The sequence below is a fragment of the Orbicella franksi genome, chromosome 12 (genome assembly GCF_964199315.1).
Source record: "Orbicella franksi chromosome 12, jaOrbFran1.1, whole genome shotgun sequence".
NCBI lineage: Eukaryota > Metazoa > Cnidaria > Anthozoa > Scleractinia > Merulinidae > Orbicella > Orbicella franksi.
In genome coordinates this window covers 8,919,770-8,934,223 of record NC_138156.1, presented here as the reverse complement: position 1 = coordinate 8,934,223, position 14,454 = coordinate 8,919,770, and the positions used below count along the sequence as shown (strand labels likewise).

Below are 14,454 nucleotides of genomic sequence, written 5' to 3'. Positions count from 1 at the left end.
GTTGGCCTTCTACGCAGACGCTCTTTGGACTCGTCACGAAATCTTCCCCACGAGAAGATTGCGTGACGAGCTTAAAGAACGTCTACGTAACTGCGTAGGAGGCTAGTTGCTCGTAATCTCGCTTGAGATTTCGAAAGCGTTTTAATCAAACAATTCCTTATCTATTGCCTTATCATTTCCATTGATTTTGTTTACGAATTAGAGAGTTGGGTCGGTGTTATTATAGCCAAATGACTCCCAGTGTGCTCAAGGAATAACTTTTCAACTTGAAAGGCGTATTTTCTCATGCTGGTAAAAGTGCTTTGTAGAGATTTCGAATCTTTAAGCCATCTCTGTTGGTTATTGCAGGCATTATCATACGCACGATGCTGTGGACCCCAGGACCTCACGGACCCCTGCAAAGGAGAGAACCTTGTGCTTAGTTTGGTTCACGTGGATCACTATATAGAGCGTGCTAAAGAGGAAGAGGACTTGATATCTGTTTACAGATGGCTGATGGTCAAGTCCCTTATGAGTCAGGTGAATTGAACTTGTGCAATGGACGCTACTTTATCAGTTAGTGGATAGGTGGGGGGCGGAGGGGGGAGAGAGAGAGGTAGCTAGGTGGGGTAGGGAGGGGCCGTTAGCTCGTTGGATCCCTCTCTGGGAGCTGGCCAATGTTTCCCCTTTCAGCGCGGTACCCTTCAACAATGGGTGCCGGCGAGTTGTAGTGGTAACAGGATTTTTGCAAAATTTAAAGAAATCCCAGCTAAAAAAGTGTTTTGCTTTCACACTTGCCCAAATTGTATACGATTTTGACCCTCGCTTTCCATAACAACATATACCTCAGCGAAGAGCTACTCTTTTAATCACGTATTTCGTTGTTTTTAGCTGACAAAGTGTTCTCCTTTCAAGCTTGCCCAAATTGTTTATCATTTTCATCCTCGCTTTCCATAACAACATATCCTTCAGCGAAGAGCTAATCTTTTAATTGTGTATTTCGTTGTTTTTATAGCACAAGTCCTACTTAGTAGAGGCATGGCGAATGTTTCACAGCGTGGCTTCTCAGCTGGAGTATCTGCGCACTTTAAATAAAACCTTGCAGAGCTTGGTCAATGAAGAACTCAGCAAAACATTCAGACCTCTGTTGGACGGTGACGAGAGAACGGTACGAGAAAAGAACTGATATTATAGTTGAATGAAATCTTTACTTGAAATAACCGAGATATTTATGTGATCGTAAAAGTATCATTCATGGTTTGACGCATACATTGTTTAATTTGTTTCATTTTAGTCCCTTCTTGATGTCGCTGCTTTAAATACCATGGCAACCGCGTATGGTGACAAACTGGAGCGGGTGTTGTCCCGCGGGACGGCCCTTACACCAAGTGGACTTTTGCCGCGTTCACGAGGTACTTATACACTTGCTCCTGTCTTTATCTCGATTGATTGATTAATTAATCAATATACCTAAGTGGATGTTTTTTTCAGTCCATTGTCAGAAGGGGTAATTCAATTTAACACTATTCTTTGTTGGGCATTCGTTTTCCGTTTCCTGTCAACCGACCCTTCGTCCTTCTGTCTGTCCGTTGTCAGTCAATCAGTTAGGCAGTCTAACTGTCCAACCGTCTATCCGTCCATCCGTCCGTCGGTCCGTCTGTCAGTTCGTCAGGCCCTCCTTCAGTCCATCTATGCGTCAGTTAGTAAACTAGTCAGTCCGTTAGGCCCTCCTACAGCCTGTACCCTATGCTCCCGTTCGTCCGCTCTTTCGTCTATCCATCAATTCGATCAGTCTGTCCGTCCGTCCGCCCGTCTGTCCGCTCGTCCGTCAGTAAGTCAGTCAGTCAGTCAGTCAATCAGTCAGTCAATCAGTCAGTCAGTCAGTCAGTCAGTTGGTCGGAATGTGATTGCAACCTCCATCAATGTAAGGTACTCTCAGTGCGGTAACCCCAACCTTTTTGGCCGACTGTACTCGTTCCGTCTTATTTTGCAGAAAAATTTCGCCAGGTGACTTTAAGAGATCCGGTGTCTCGAACCTTAAGTTTGGTTATCTCGTCAAAGGTAAGTCTGTAATGTAATGCGTGCACATTTTCAATCCACTGTTTGGCTTAAGATACAATGAAACTTCTGTTTTAAGAACTTAGGGGTTCTAGAACCTACTGGCAGAAATTTTCCATTTGAATACCCCAAAAAATTTAAGGACCTGTTTAGGCAAACAAGATCAAACAGGTTCTTATATGTTAGTACAGTTAAATTTTGATAAATATTTTACCCAAGGAGCGTGACTTTGAGATTGCAAATTTTTTACAAGAAAATACATAATACAGTTGTGACTGAATACTGTATATATAAGGACCAAACCCAAGTTTATTTATTTTTCTGGTAATCAACAACCCTAATCTCTTTCATAGAAATTAAGAACCTGCTTAGCCTAAATTGTCAATAGCTACTCCAAAATACAAGGACCTATTTTGCCAGACTTCAAAAAAAGTAGGTTCTTCCACGCGCGGGTTTTTATTGTATTGCATACAGCTCGTGACTGATTTGTTCGGTCTGTTTTTAGACACCCATCATTCTACAAGAGATCAATGAAATGCTACAGCCTTTAATGGATGCCGCTGCCCATAATGTTCACTTGGCATGTCCCGAGATCCAACGCGCGCTGAAGTCTGTGGAAGTCGACGTGTCGGGCCGAAAATCCAGCTCGCTGGCTAAAAGCAGAAGTTAACAAACTGTTTTTCAGCGCAGAGCTTAACTTCGACTTCCATTCCCTTACAAATTGTCACGCAAGACTGCTCACATTGTGTATTAAGGAATGAAGCGATGCATAATAACTCATGTAACAGCAGAATGTTGTTCTGTACAAATGTCCAACAAGTCCTTGCTATGAGCAGCTATGAGACAATAGCCAACCTCGTTCCTTAATATACAAGGGGACTCTGTTAGTATCTTGGTTATTGCCATGCTTCCTTTCGTGTAAATACCGTCGGCTGTCAAAGACCTGAAGGTCAGGAAGATAATAATAAATATGTTATCACTAGACAAAATAATTGGGCTCTTACAAAGTGAAATGTACGATTTGCTTCACAATAACGTAATACAAACATAAGATAAGCTACTTTGACTTAAATTATTTTCTACACGTAACACTTCGTGCAATTTTCGAAGCATTCTCATACATTTCTTATAAATGGCTAAACTTGTAACGCAATCGCCAACAGCCTAATGCCACGTATTAATCGTAGTTATAAGAAATGTTTCCCTCTAGATGGTCAAACCAGGCAGGCAAAATCATCCTCACAGCGGGTCAATTTGCCCGATGTCTGGCCCTTAATAAAAGCCTTGAAACATAAACTGCCCTGAAATTACATTTTTATCATTTAAACAGTGGAACAATTAAATAATATTAATTAAGTGAGTCTCTATGAGGGCCGTGTCGTTGCCGAAGTCAATCTTTTTCTTTCAAGTAATTATCGTGTTTATATCATTACCATTATCGAGAGCTGACTGTTAACGGGCTAACCCGACCTGGCTACGCAGAGTACAAACTGACCCGTGACTTACAGATTCAGTCAAAAAAAATTATGATAGCGAATTTTGGGTTTGAGATTGACCACAAGAGCTGGCAGAAATTAACTGTATCAGGTTTCTTGATATCCACCCAATAGCTATTTGAGCGGTCAGTGTAAAACACAGACTGCAGACCGGGAGTGAAATTCAGACTGAGGATAAACTGCAGACTGCAGACTACAGACTTTTTTGAGTAAATATCGTGTTATTTCCATTATCGAGTTCTGACCGAAAACAGGATTGCTTAGGCTAACCGCCGTTTAGCCTAGAAAACGCTCTAGTTAGCCTGTTTATGGTTAGCTTTCAATGATGGAAATGGTGACACGATTCAGTTAAAAAGTCTACAGTATATGCACTCCACCCTGGTCTGCAGTATCCATTTCACCCTCAGTCTGCATTTGACCCTCTTGTCTGCACTCTGCAGTCTTCGTTTTACACTGACCGTCATTTAAGAGCAAAAACAACTGAAAAAGGAAAATCGATTTTCCAGCTTCAACACAATGCTTAAACAATAACAAACAGTTTCTGGTCGTTCTCGGCCCATTACTCCACCCCCGTTCTCCCCTCCCAACCGGGATTCTGGATACAATTCAAGTTTCTTGTCGTTTACGATCGAAGATACAATTTTGCAATGTTATCCTGCCGCTGGCAAATCGAAAACTGATTTTCGTTTTTATTTCGTGCAAGTTGGTTCTACTTGAACTGTTCCCTTTGTTTTTGAAACTCGTAGCCGCAGACATGGGTCAAGTGTCTTGCTTTTTTGCTCGCCAAACTAACATAGTTGTCCAAACAATTCCTGGAAAAACAGGAACAAGAATGTCAATTCTGACGTTAATTGGCCGTGCTATTTTTGTGTTCTTAGTCGGCATTCTTTGAAATATCGCAACTGATTAGAAAACGCTTTACTCGTCATAAATTTACACTTTTAGCCTTCATAGTTATTGAGAAAGCTAACCGATGTCGATCCAGTGTTTTGCAAGATAAGCGGACCGCTACGCCGGAAAACTCAACAAAGAATTTCTCGCTTGGCTGATTCGAAGTTTCACGTGGCAGCGGCCCCTACACGTTTAAAGGCGGAGCATTATGAGCAAAACAGAAACTTCAGGGAGGTGTGTCAACCCCTCCAGTCTGTCCGTGATCTGAATTTTTAATGTGCTCTGTAAAATAACGTGACTTTTTCGAAGGCATTTTCGTTCAACCATATTCACGTTTAAGCCCTTCAATCGTAATATATATGACAATATTAATAGAGATAAAGGCTCGGCTTTTAGGAGATAATCAAGCCAATCATTAAAGAAAAAACGTCTGGATGTACTGACAAATTCTCCTAGGTAGCTCTAAGAGAATGGTATGTAGGTTAGTTATGAGAATATGTATGTACAATCACCAGACCCTGCGATTTGCAGAAACCGACTTACGATAATAAAACCACGAAGTATCAGTGATTGTATTTTCTCCTTGAAGAAATTTGGAAATTCTGCCAATCAACAAGAACAGGAACCGAGAGAAATGAGAACTATCCGTAAAAAAAAAATACGGATGTCGTAGAATGTTAGCCAAATTTCTCAGGTTTTCACCGGGGATTCCGATTTAGGCCATTTCTGAGAAATTATCGATTCATTATCCTTTGTCTCGCGATGGGAGGTCACGTTTTTGCCGACTGTCTAGATCACAAAGCGCTAAAACGTATCAAGACATGTTTAATTTCGCTGCTCACTTGAGTGGGTGGCGAAATAGACCACAATTGACTAATTGCTTTTCTTTTAAAGTGTGGCGGATTAGCGATGCATTAGGCACATCGTGCGATCGATTCCAGACTTAGGCAGAAAAAAAAAAAATGATGCCATGACCCGAGCCTTAGCACCAAAGTAAACAGTTATTTTTAGATGAATTGACTGAGTGACTTGATTAACCCTCACGGGGTGGAAGCCTGGAAGAGGATTGGTTATTGGAATGACCAAGACTTTGAAATCACTTAACATATGATAGACGTTTTAAATCCAAAAGTAACTAGGGTTTTTACTTCAGAACTTAACGATCTCTCAGGGTGGTGATCATGTCGTTGTATTCCATATTCACTGTGTTTGCTTTCCAAATCTGACCGGACGTCTGTTAGTTCGGTGTCATGTTATTATACGCTACTGTTACATTCCGCTTTTTTTCAGTTTGGCGTAATCAGTCTTATAATTAATTATTTAGGTGAGATATGAGGCGTAGTTAAGAGCATTTTGGTATATTTTTCTGTTGGTTTGCTTGCACTTTTCTGTAAGCGCTGATAGCCTCGCCCACCTTGCTCAGTTTCCATCGAACTCGACTAAGGGACCGTTCATTTTTTATGAGGGAGGGGGGGCTGGTGGGATTTGGGAAGCACCATTTAAAAATCGCATGACCCCCCCTCAGCTTACCAATTTTTTTCACATGCCCCCCCCCCTTATAGCGGTCATATTTTGGGATGACCCCCCCAAAAAAAGAAATTGAACAAACAATATTTAGATTTCAACTTTTTTAATATTTCTGTATTATTCCCCTACTTCACGTTATTGTGCTCACTATGAAGACAATATTTACAATCTCTATACGACAGAGAGCTGTTGTTTAAAAAACAAATCAAAAGAAAGAGAAGTCAATTTCGGATCTCGTAGTTATGGCTCGCCCTGAGCGTGTGGCATTTGGCCTCTCATTGGCATCTTCCTCATCTGAATTGATGAATGCAAGAATGACGTCACTTGAGTCATCTTCTCCCCCAGAGTCAATGGCATCACTGTCATACTCATCATTGTCACTTTCATCCGTTTCACTGCTGTCAGCACTTGCCCTGTTGTCATTTTGTGTCAATGTCCTGGCACTTCTCAGTGTTGGTTGGCCAGCTCTGAGAGGACTCTTCTGCTGCAAGCATGAATGTCATACAATTGCCTTTCCTTTCTCACTCTTGCTGCTTTTCAAATGCTGCTTCAGCCCGTGGTGATTTGAGTACTTGTTTAGTTCTGGAACACGTAGCTTTTTGAGCTTGGTTAGATCTTCGCACAACTCAGTCCAAGGATAATCCTCCTCCCTACTTAACTTTGCCTTTTCTTCTGCTCTCTTTTTCCTTTTAAATTCCAGCACTTCAAGATGCTGAAGATAATCCACCACAAACTTCGATTTGACAATAAACTTATCTGCAAATAGAGCAACGCTCTCTGGGTCAGATAAAACCAGCCTGCCACTTCCATGCTCTTTCTTCTTTATATTGTTAATCCAATCGGGGAAAGAGCGCATTACTACATGAGCATCAGAAAAGAGGATCATTCCAAAATGCGCAATAATGGCGAAAGCGACGAGTCGTTTAAGAAAAGGTTTACAGCTGAACGATCCAGGCAGTTTGACATCTTACATGCAAAAGAAGCAATTTTTCTAGGTGCGGATGGCTGTTCAGAAAGGGCGAGTGAGTTTTCCATGCAAGGGTACCAGTTGAAGCCCAGTGATGGAAGAAAACTGAACTTCTCCATCAAAGAGCACAGAGCAATGGTGGAAAAGTTGAATGTCATATTGAAAGATGTAAAGGAACACGATTCCACACTCTTTCAGTCCAATGGGCTTGCTTTAAAGCAGGGCGAAGAATTTGCCCCCAGTTTTAATGTAAAACAGATCAAATGTACAGAAGCTAAGTTGACGAAGGTCACGCAGGACATGGAAGCACTAGAAAATAAGAAGAGCAATTATAACAGCATATTCAAAGGCATACTCAAACAGCACATCAACAAAAGGAGAAGGAAAAAAGAAAACCGCAGAAAGTCAAATGAAAGAAAGAGGAAGCAGACTGAAAACAACGTCCAACGAGTCTATGGAATCTGTGTTGGAAACCCGCTAGGAAATGATCTTCCACAATGCCTTGTGTACCCTCCTAGAACGGCCGTCCCGGAAGAGTGTCTTAAAGTTGAGGATGTTGCCACGTCGATATTTGGAAGAGATGGGCCATACATCGCACAGCTCTTGGAAGGGAATTATTTCACCAATGCTGCAAGAAGCAAAATCACCACCAACCTTGAGCGGGAAGTCAGAGATTATGTTTACACCTTCATGTACCCTGAAGAGTACACTCTGACGGAAAGCATTGCTGCTTCTTGCAGCATTGGTGAAAAACAGACTTCCATAGCAGCACAAGCGGCGACGAAGAACTCGACGACAGCGGAGATGAAGATGAGTGCCAGGGAAAGTTCCATTCGAAAATAACAGTGTTAAATACTTCTTTTCAGTAGCTACAAATACTTTTTGTCGCCAAACGTTTTTTTAAAGCAGAAGGAAAGTTTGTACTAAATTTATATCCTGCCTTCTATGTTTATTCTATAGCAATTCTTTTGATATTCAAACATTATGCCATTTTAAAGTTTTACTAAAATATTTCACGTGACCCCCCCTTTTTCCCTAATTTTTTTGGGATGGCCCCCCCTCGAAAGCTATTTTTTTTCGCATGCCCCCCTCCAAATCCCACCAGCCCCCCCGCCCCCCTACCTTATCAAAAATCAACGGTCCCTAAGACAGGAAAGGGAGAGGTAAGAGAATATAACGGTAAAAATGTGGAATAAAAATTAGCAACTTTCAAAGGAATTTGAAAACGGAGCTTCATTTCTCCGGTTACTGGCCTACCGTCCACACAAATCCATCACGAAAACGGAGCTTTTTGAAAACGCTCTGCAAACCGGAGGAATTTGAAAACGCCGGCCTTGCGTTTTATTGTGGACGTGAAACATTTTGAAAATTAATGAAGCTTTTCGAAAACGATGGCGTTACGATAATCGGGATATTTCCTTGCTCGAGAAATGCAAAATGATCTGTGATTGCTGCGTTTTAATATTCCTCCAGTGTGATGTGGACGGAAAACATTCGATGCGTTTTCAAAGTGAAACCGTCCGTTTTCAAATTCCTCCGGCGTAACGTTGACGGGACCTGAATAGAAATCAAGGCTCGAATTATGAGTTGAAATAGCTAAAAGGCGAAAGAAAGAAACGACAGATATTTTTAATTGCGATCACACTTAGAAAGGAAAAAGAAATCAAGTAACTGTCAGGAAAAAAATGGCATATATCTTAATTGCAGTCATACTTAAACTGTGAAGAAATAGTCAAAGTTTCAGTGAACTAACTTGAATATTGAAGTACACTGTGAACAAATACAGCCAGTTTGTTGACTTGATCAGAGATGATCTGTTATTCACCCAAAATGTTGAGCGGAGGAATCACAAACAGCTTCAACGTTCCGCTAAGCGTGGCGTTCGGCATGAAACGACATTGTCGTTAGAGTATGTCTAAGATAGTCTGGCGGAGTAACCATTCTGAAAAACAAACCCCCCTAGTCTCCTCCGCAGCCGTTTTTTGGGAAGTCACGCAACGCTCCCCCAAAGAGGGGGAGCGTTGCGTGACATCCCCAAAAACGGCCGCGGAGGAGACTACCCCCCCCCCCTCCCTCCACCGGGATTCTGGATACAATTCAAGTTTCTTGTCGTTCACGATCGAAGATACAATTTTGCAATGTTATCCTGCCGCTGGCAAATCGAATACTGATTTTCGTTTTTATTTCGTGAAAGTTGGTTCTATTTGAACTGTTCCCTTTGTTTTTGAATCTCGTAGCCGCGGACATGGGTCAAGTGTCATGTTTTTTAGCTCGTCAAACTAACATAGTTGTTCAAAAGAATTCCTGGAAAAACAGGGACAAGAATGTCAATTCTGACGTTAATTGGCCGTGCTATTTTTGTGTTCTTAGCCGGCATTCTTTGGAATATCGCAACTTCATAATTATTGAGAAAGCTAACGGATGTCGATCCAATGCGTTGCCAGATAAGCGGACCGCTACGCGGGAAAACTCAACAAAGAATTTCTCGCTTGGCTGATTCGAAGTTTCACGTGGCAGCAGCCCCTCACGTTTAAAGGCGGAGCATTATGAGCAAAACAAACTTCAGAGAGGTTTGTCAACCCCTCCAGCCTGTCCGTGATCTGAATTTTAATGTGCTCTGTAAAATAACGAGACTTTTTCGAAGGCATTTTCGTTTAACCATATTCACATTTAAGCCTTCAATCGTAATATATATAGGAATATTAATAGAGCTAAAGGCTCGGTTTTTAGGAAATAATCAAGCCAATCATTAAAGAAAAAACGTCTAGATGTACTGACAAATTCTCCTAGGTAGCGCTAAGAGAATGGTATGGAGGTTAGTTATGAGAATATGTATATACAATCACCAGAACCTGCGATTTGCAGGAGGATGTGTTGAAGTAAATTTTGAGGTACTGTAATTTCATTATAAGAAACCGACTTACGGTAATAAAACCACGAAGTATCAGTGATTGTATTTTCTCCTTTAAGAAATTTGGAAATTCTGCCAATCGGGCCCTAAACAAAATCAGGAACCAAGAGAAATGAGAACTATCCTTAACAAAAAAATACGGATGTCGCAGAATGTTAGCCAGATTTCTCAGGTTTTCACCGTGGATTCCGATTTAGGCCATTTCTGAGAAATTATCGATTCATTATCCTTTGTCTCGCGATGCGTAAGTCACGTTTTTGCCGACTGTCTGGATCACAAAGCACTAAAACGTATCAAGACATGTTTAATAGACCAATTTCGATTTATTAAAATTCAGCCTTAAACAATAGACCTCAGCACGAGGCTCTGGGGAATAAAACCCACAAACTCTGTAGTTATTCCCACGAGTCTCGTGCTGAGGTCTATTGTTTAAGGCTGAATTTTATTATATCGAAATTGGTCTATTTCGCTGCTCACTTGAGTGGGTGGCGAAAGGGACCGCAATTGACTAAATGCTATTCTCTTAAAGTGCGACGGATTAGCGATGCATTAGGCAAATCGTACGATCGATTCCAGACTTAGGCAAAAAAAAAAAAATGATGCCATGACCCGAGCCTTGGCACTAAATTAAACAGTTATTTTTAGATGAATTGACTGAATGACTTGATTAACCCTCACGGGATGGAAGCCTGGAAGAGGATTGGTTATTGGAATGACCAAGACTTAGAAATCACTTACCAAACAGAGAGATCTTTTTATTTCTTTGTTCTTTAAATGAAGTCTTCTTGTATTAATCTGGAAGATTAATAAACAATTTTCAAATTAAAGTCGTTCTAAACTTACTTGTTTGAACTTGGACACCATATTTGATTCAAGTAAGTAATTTTTCTGAATAGCTTGTGTTGATACAAATTTGGCTGTCTACATGCATATCGAAATTTCGTTGAGGACGAACTAACTCTTCCGCCTTTTGACAGCAAACTACAAAAATAGAAATTCATCAATATGCTGTTATGTCAACATTAAGCGGGTGCTAATGAGTGATAAATTGCACTGTTCACAACTTCGGAAAATGTCATTGAAGATGTAAAGTTCCGAAAGCAGCGAAGCTCCAAAATTGGAGATAAAATGAGGCGATTGTTAGCAACAGGAAGCTAAATAAAGTGATATAAAATTAGGCCCGTTCCTCACTTGCGACGCAAGCACAAGTATAACATGTTAGCAGAAGCATAAGTAAGAAAATAGGGTTCTTTTTCCATATAACATATCATTTGTTGACCAAGCTTGTTTGGTCAAGATGGCTGGATATTGGTCTCGTTTTTGCCATTTTTGCGTGTTTATGGACCTCGACTCCGTCTTGGTTCATAAACACGCAAATAAAGAACTTGGCCGATATCTACCCATTTTGACCTCACGCTTGGTCAATAACCCATATATAGCGACCGTCCAAAAGTGGACAAAGATTCGAACATATGATAGACGTTTTAAATCCAAAAGTAACTAGGCTTTTTGCTTAAGAACTTAACGATCTCTCAGGGTGGTGATCATGTCGTTGTATTCCATATTCACTGTGTTTGCTTTCCACATCTGACCGGACGTCTGTTAGTTCGGTGTCATGTTATTATACGCTACTGTTACATTCCGCTTTTTTTCAGTTTGGCGTAATCAGTCTTATAATTAATTATTTAGGTGAGATATGAGGCGTAGTTAAGAGCATTTTGGTATATTTTTCTGTTGGTTTGCTTGCACTTTTCTGTAAGCGCTGATAGCCTCGCCTACCTTGCTCAGTTTCCATCGAACTCGACTAAGACAGGAAAGGGAGAGGTAAGAGAATATAACGGTAAAAATGTGGAATAAAAATTAGCAACTTTCAGAAAACCCGTCCATACTACGCCGAAGGAATTTGAAAACGGAGCTTCATTTCTCCGGTTACTGGCCTACCGTCCACACAAATCCATCACGAAAACGGAGCTTTTTGAAAACGCTCTGCAAACCGGAGGAATTTGAAAACGCCGGCCTTGCGTTTTATTGTGGACGTGAAACATTTTGAAAATTAATGAAGCTTTTCGAAAACGATGGCGTTACAATAATCGGGATATTTCCTTGCCCGAGAAATGCAAAATGATCTGTGATTGCTGCGTCTTAATATTCCTCCAGTGTGATGTGGACGGAAAACATTCGATGCGTTTTCAAAGTGAAACCGTCCGTTTTCAAATTCCTCTGGCGTAATGTTGACGGGACCTGAATAGAAATCAAGGCTCGAATTATGAGTTGAAATAGCTAAAAGGCGAAAGAAAGAAACGACAGATATTTTTAATTGCGGTCACACTTAGAAAGGAAAAAGAAATCAAGTAACTGTCAGGAAAAAAATGACATATATCTTAATTGCAGTCATACTTAAACTGTGAAGAAATAGTCAAAGTTTCAGTGAACTAACTTGAATATTGAAGTACACTGTGAACAAATACAGCCAGTTTGTTGACTTGATCAGAGATGATCTGTTATTCAGCCAAAATGTTGAGCGGAGGGATCACAAACAGCTTCAACGTTCCGCTAAGCGTGGCGTTCGGCATGAAACGACATTGTCGTTAGAGCATGTCTAAGATAGTCTGGCGGAGTAACCATTCTGAAAAAAACAAACTTAAAAACTTTGGCCGAGGCGAAATTCACGCGACCTTTAGTGCGAAATTATATTTTCGTCAAAGAGACAATGTCAAAAATCCTTTTCCTCTAACAGTTTCTGGTCGTTCTCGGCCCATTACTCCACCCCGCCCGCCCCTAATCTCCTCCGCAGCCGTTTTTTGGGAAGTCACGCAACGCTCCCCCAAAGAGGGGGAGCGTTGCGTGACATCCCCAAAAACGGCCGCGGAGGAGACTACCCCCCCCCCCTCCCTCCACCGGGATTCTGGATACAATTCAAGTTTCTTGTCGTTCACGATCGAAGATACAATTTTGCAATGTTATCCTGCCGCTGGCAAATCGAATACTGATTTTCGTTTTTATTTCGTGCAAGTTGGTTCTACTTGAACTGTTCCCTTTGTTTTTGAAACTCGTAGCCGAAGACATGGGTCAAGTGTCTTGTTTTTTAGCTCGTCAAACTAACATAGTTGTTTAAAACAGTTCCTGGAAAAACAGGGACAAGAATGTCAATTCTGACGTTAATTAGCCGTGCTATTTTTGTGTTCTTAGCCGGCATTCTTCGAAATATCGCAACTGATGAGAAAACGCTTTACTCGTCATCATTTTACACTTTTAGCCTTCATAATTATTGAGAAAGCTAACCGATGTCGATCCAGTGTGCTGCAAGATAAGCGGACCGCTACGCGGGAAAACTCAACAAAGAATTTCTCGCTTGGCTGATTCGAAGTTTCACGTGGCAGCAGCCCCTCACGTCTAAAGGCGGAGCATTATGAGCAAAACAAACTTCAGAGAGGTGTGTCAACCCCTTCAGCCTGTCCGTGATCTGAATTTTAATGTGCTCTGTAAAATAACGAGACTTTTTCGAAGGCATTTTCGTTTAACCATATTCACATTTAAGCCTTCAATCGTAATATATATAGCAATATTAATAGAGCTAAAGGCTCGATTTTTAGGAAATAATCAAGCCAATCATTAAAGAAAAAACGTCTAGATGTACTGACAAATTCTCCTAGGTAGCGCTAAGAGAATGGTATGGAGGTTAGTTATGAAAATATGTATGTACAATCACCAGAACCTGCGATTTGCAGGAGGATGTGTTGAAGTAAATTTTGAGGTACTGTAATTTCATTATAAGAAACCGACTTACGGTAATAAAACCACGAAGTATCAGTGATTGTATTTTCTCCTTTAAGAAATTTGGAAATTCTGCCAATCGGGCCCTAAACAAGATCAGGAACCAAGAGAAATGAGAACTATCCTTAACAAAAAATACGGATGTCGCAGAATGTTAGCCAGATTTCTCAGGTTTTCACCGTGGATTCCGATTTAGGCCATTTCTGAGAAATTATCGATTCATTATCCTTTGTCTCGCGATGCGGAGGTCACGTTTTTGCCGACTGTCTAGATCACAAAGCGCTAAAACGTATCAAGACATGTTTAATAGACCAATTTCGATTTATTAAAATTCAGCCTAACACAATAGACCTCAACACGAGGCTCGGGGGAATAAAACCCACAAACTCTGTAGCTATTCCCACGAGTCTCGTGCTGAGGTCTATTGTTTAAGGCTGAATTTTATTATATCGAAATTGGTCTATTTCGCTGCTCACTTGAGTGGGTGGCGAAAGGGACCGCAATTGACTAAATGCTATTCTCTTAAAGTGCGACGGATTAGCGATGCATTAGGCAAATCGTACGATCGATTCCAGACTTAGGCAAAAAAAAAAAAATGATGCCATGACCCGAGCCTTGGCACTAAATTAAACAGTTATTTTTAGATGAATTGACTGAATGACTTGATTAACCCTCACGGGGTGGAAGCCTGGAAGAGGATTGGTTATTGGAATGACCAAGACTTAGAAATCACTTACCAAACAGAGAGATCTTTTTATTTCTTTGTTCTTTAAATGAAGTCTTCTTGTATTAATCTGGAAGATTAATAAACAATTTTCAAATTAAAGTCGTTCTAAACTTACTTGTTTGAA

General features: G+C 40.8%; 2 protein-coding genes across 8 annotated transcripts in view; one reads left to right on the top strand and one right to left on the bottom strand.

The window, feature by feature from the left end:
- The window catches only part of LOC145462784 (uncharacterized), a 29,613-nt gene extending 26,905 nt beyond the window's left edge, over positions 1-2,708 (top strand). For both annotated transcript variants that reach the window (XM_081446390.1, XM_081446389.1), the window contains exons 28-32: positions 349-519; positions 995-1,147; positions 1,274-1,391; positions 1,973-2,040; positions 2,543-2,708. In XM_081446390.1, the coding sequence (XP_081302516.1) occupies positions 349-519; positions 995-1,147; positions 1,274-1,391; positions 1,973-2,040; positions 2,543-2,707 (675 nt within the window). In that variant the 3' untranslated portion in view covers position 2,708. The remainder of the gene's footprint in view (positions 1-348; positions 520-994; positions 1,148-1,273; positions 1,392-1,972; positions 2,041-2,542) is intronic.
- Positions 2,709-2,863: 155 nt separating this feature from the next.
- Positions 2,864-14,454, bottom strand: part of LOC145462794 (uncharacterized) — a 37,138-nt gene continuing 25,547 nt past the window's right edge. For 5 of the 6 annotated variants that reach the window (XM_081446403.1, XM_081446399.1, XM_081446401.1 and 2 more), the window contains 3 exons: positions 14,341-14,397; positions 10,568-10,624; positions 2,864-2,980 (listed from right to left, as the gene is read on the bottom strand). In XM_081446403.1, the coding sequence (XP_081302529.1) occupies positions 2,864-2,980; positions 10,568-10,624; positions 14,341-14,397 (231 nt within the window). Of the gene's footprint in view, positions 2,981-6,079; positions 6,708-10,567; positions 10,625-14,340; positions 14,398-14,454 lie in introns of those variants that run through there. The other variant, XM_081446400.1, reaches the window with a different exon arrangement.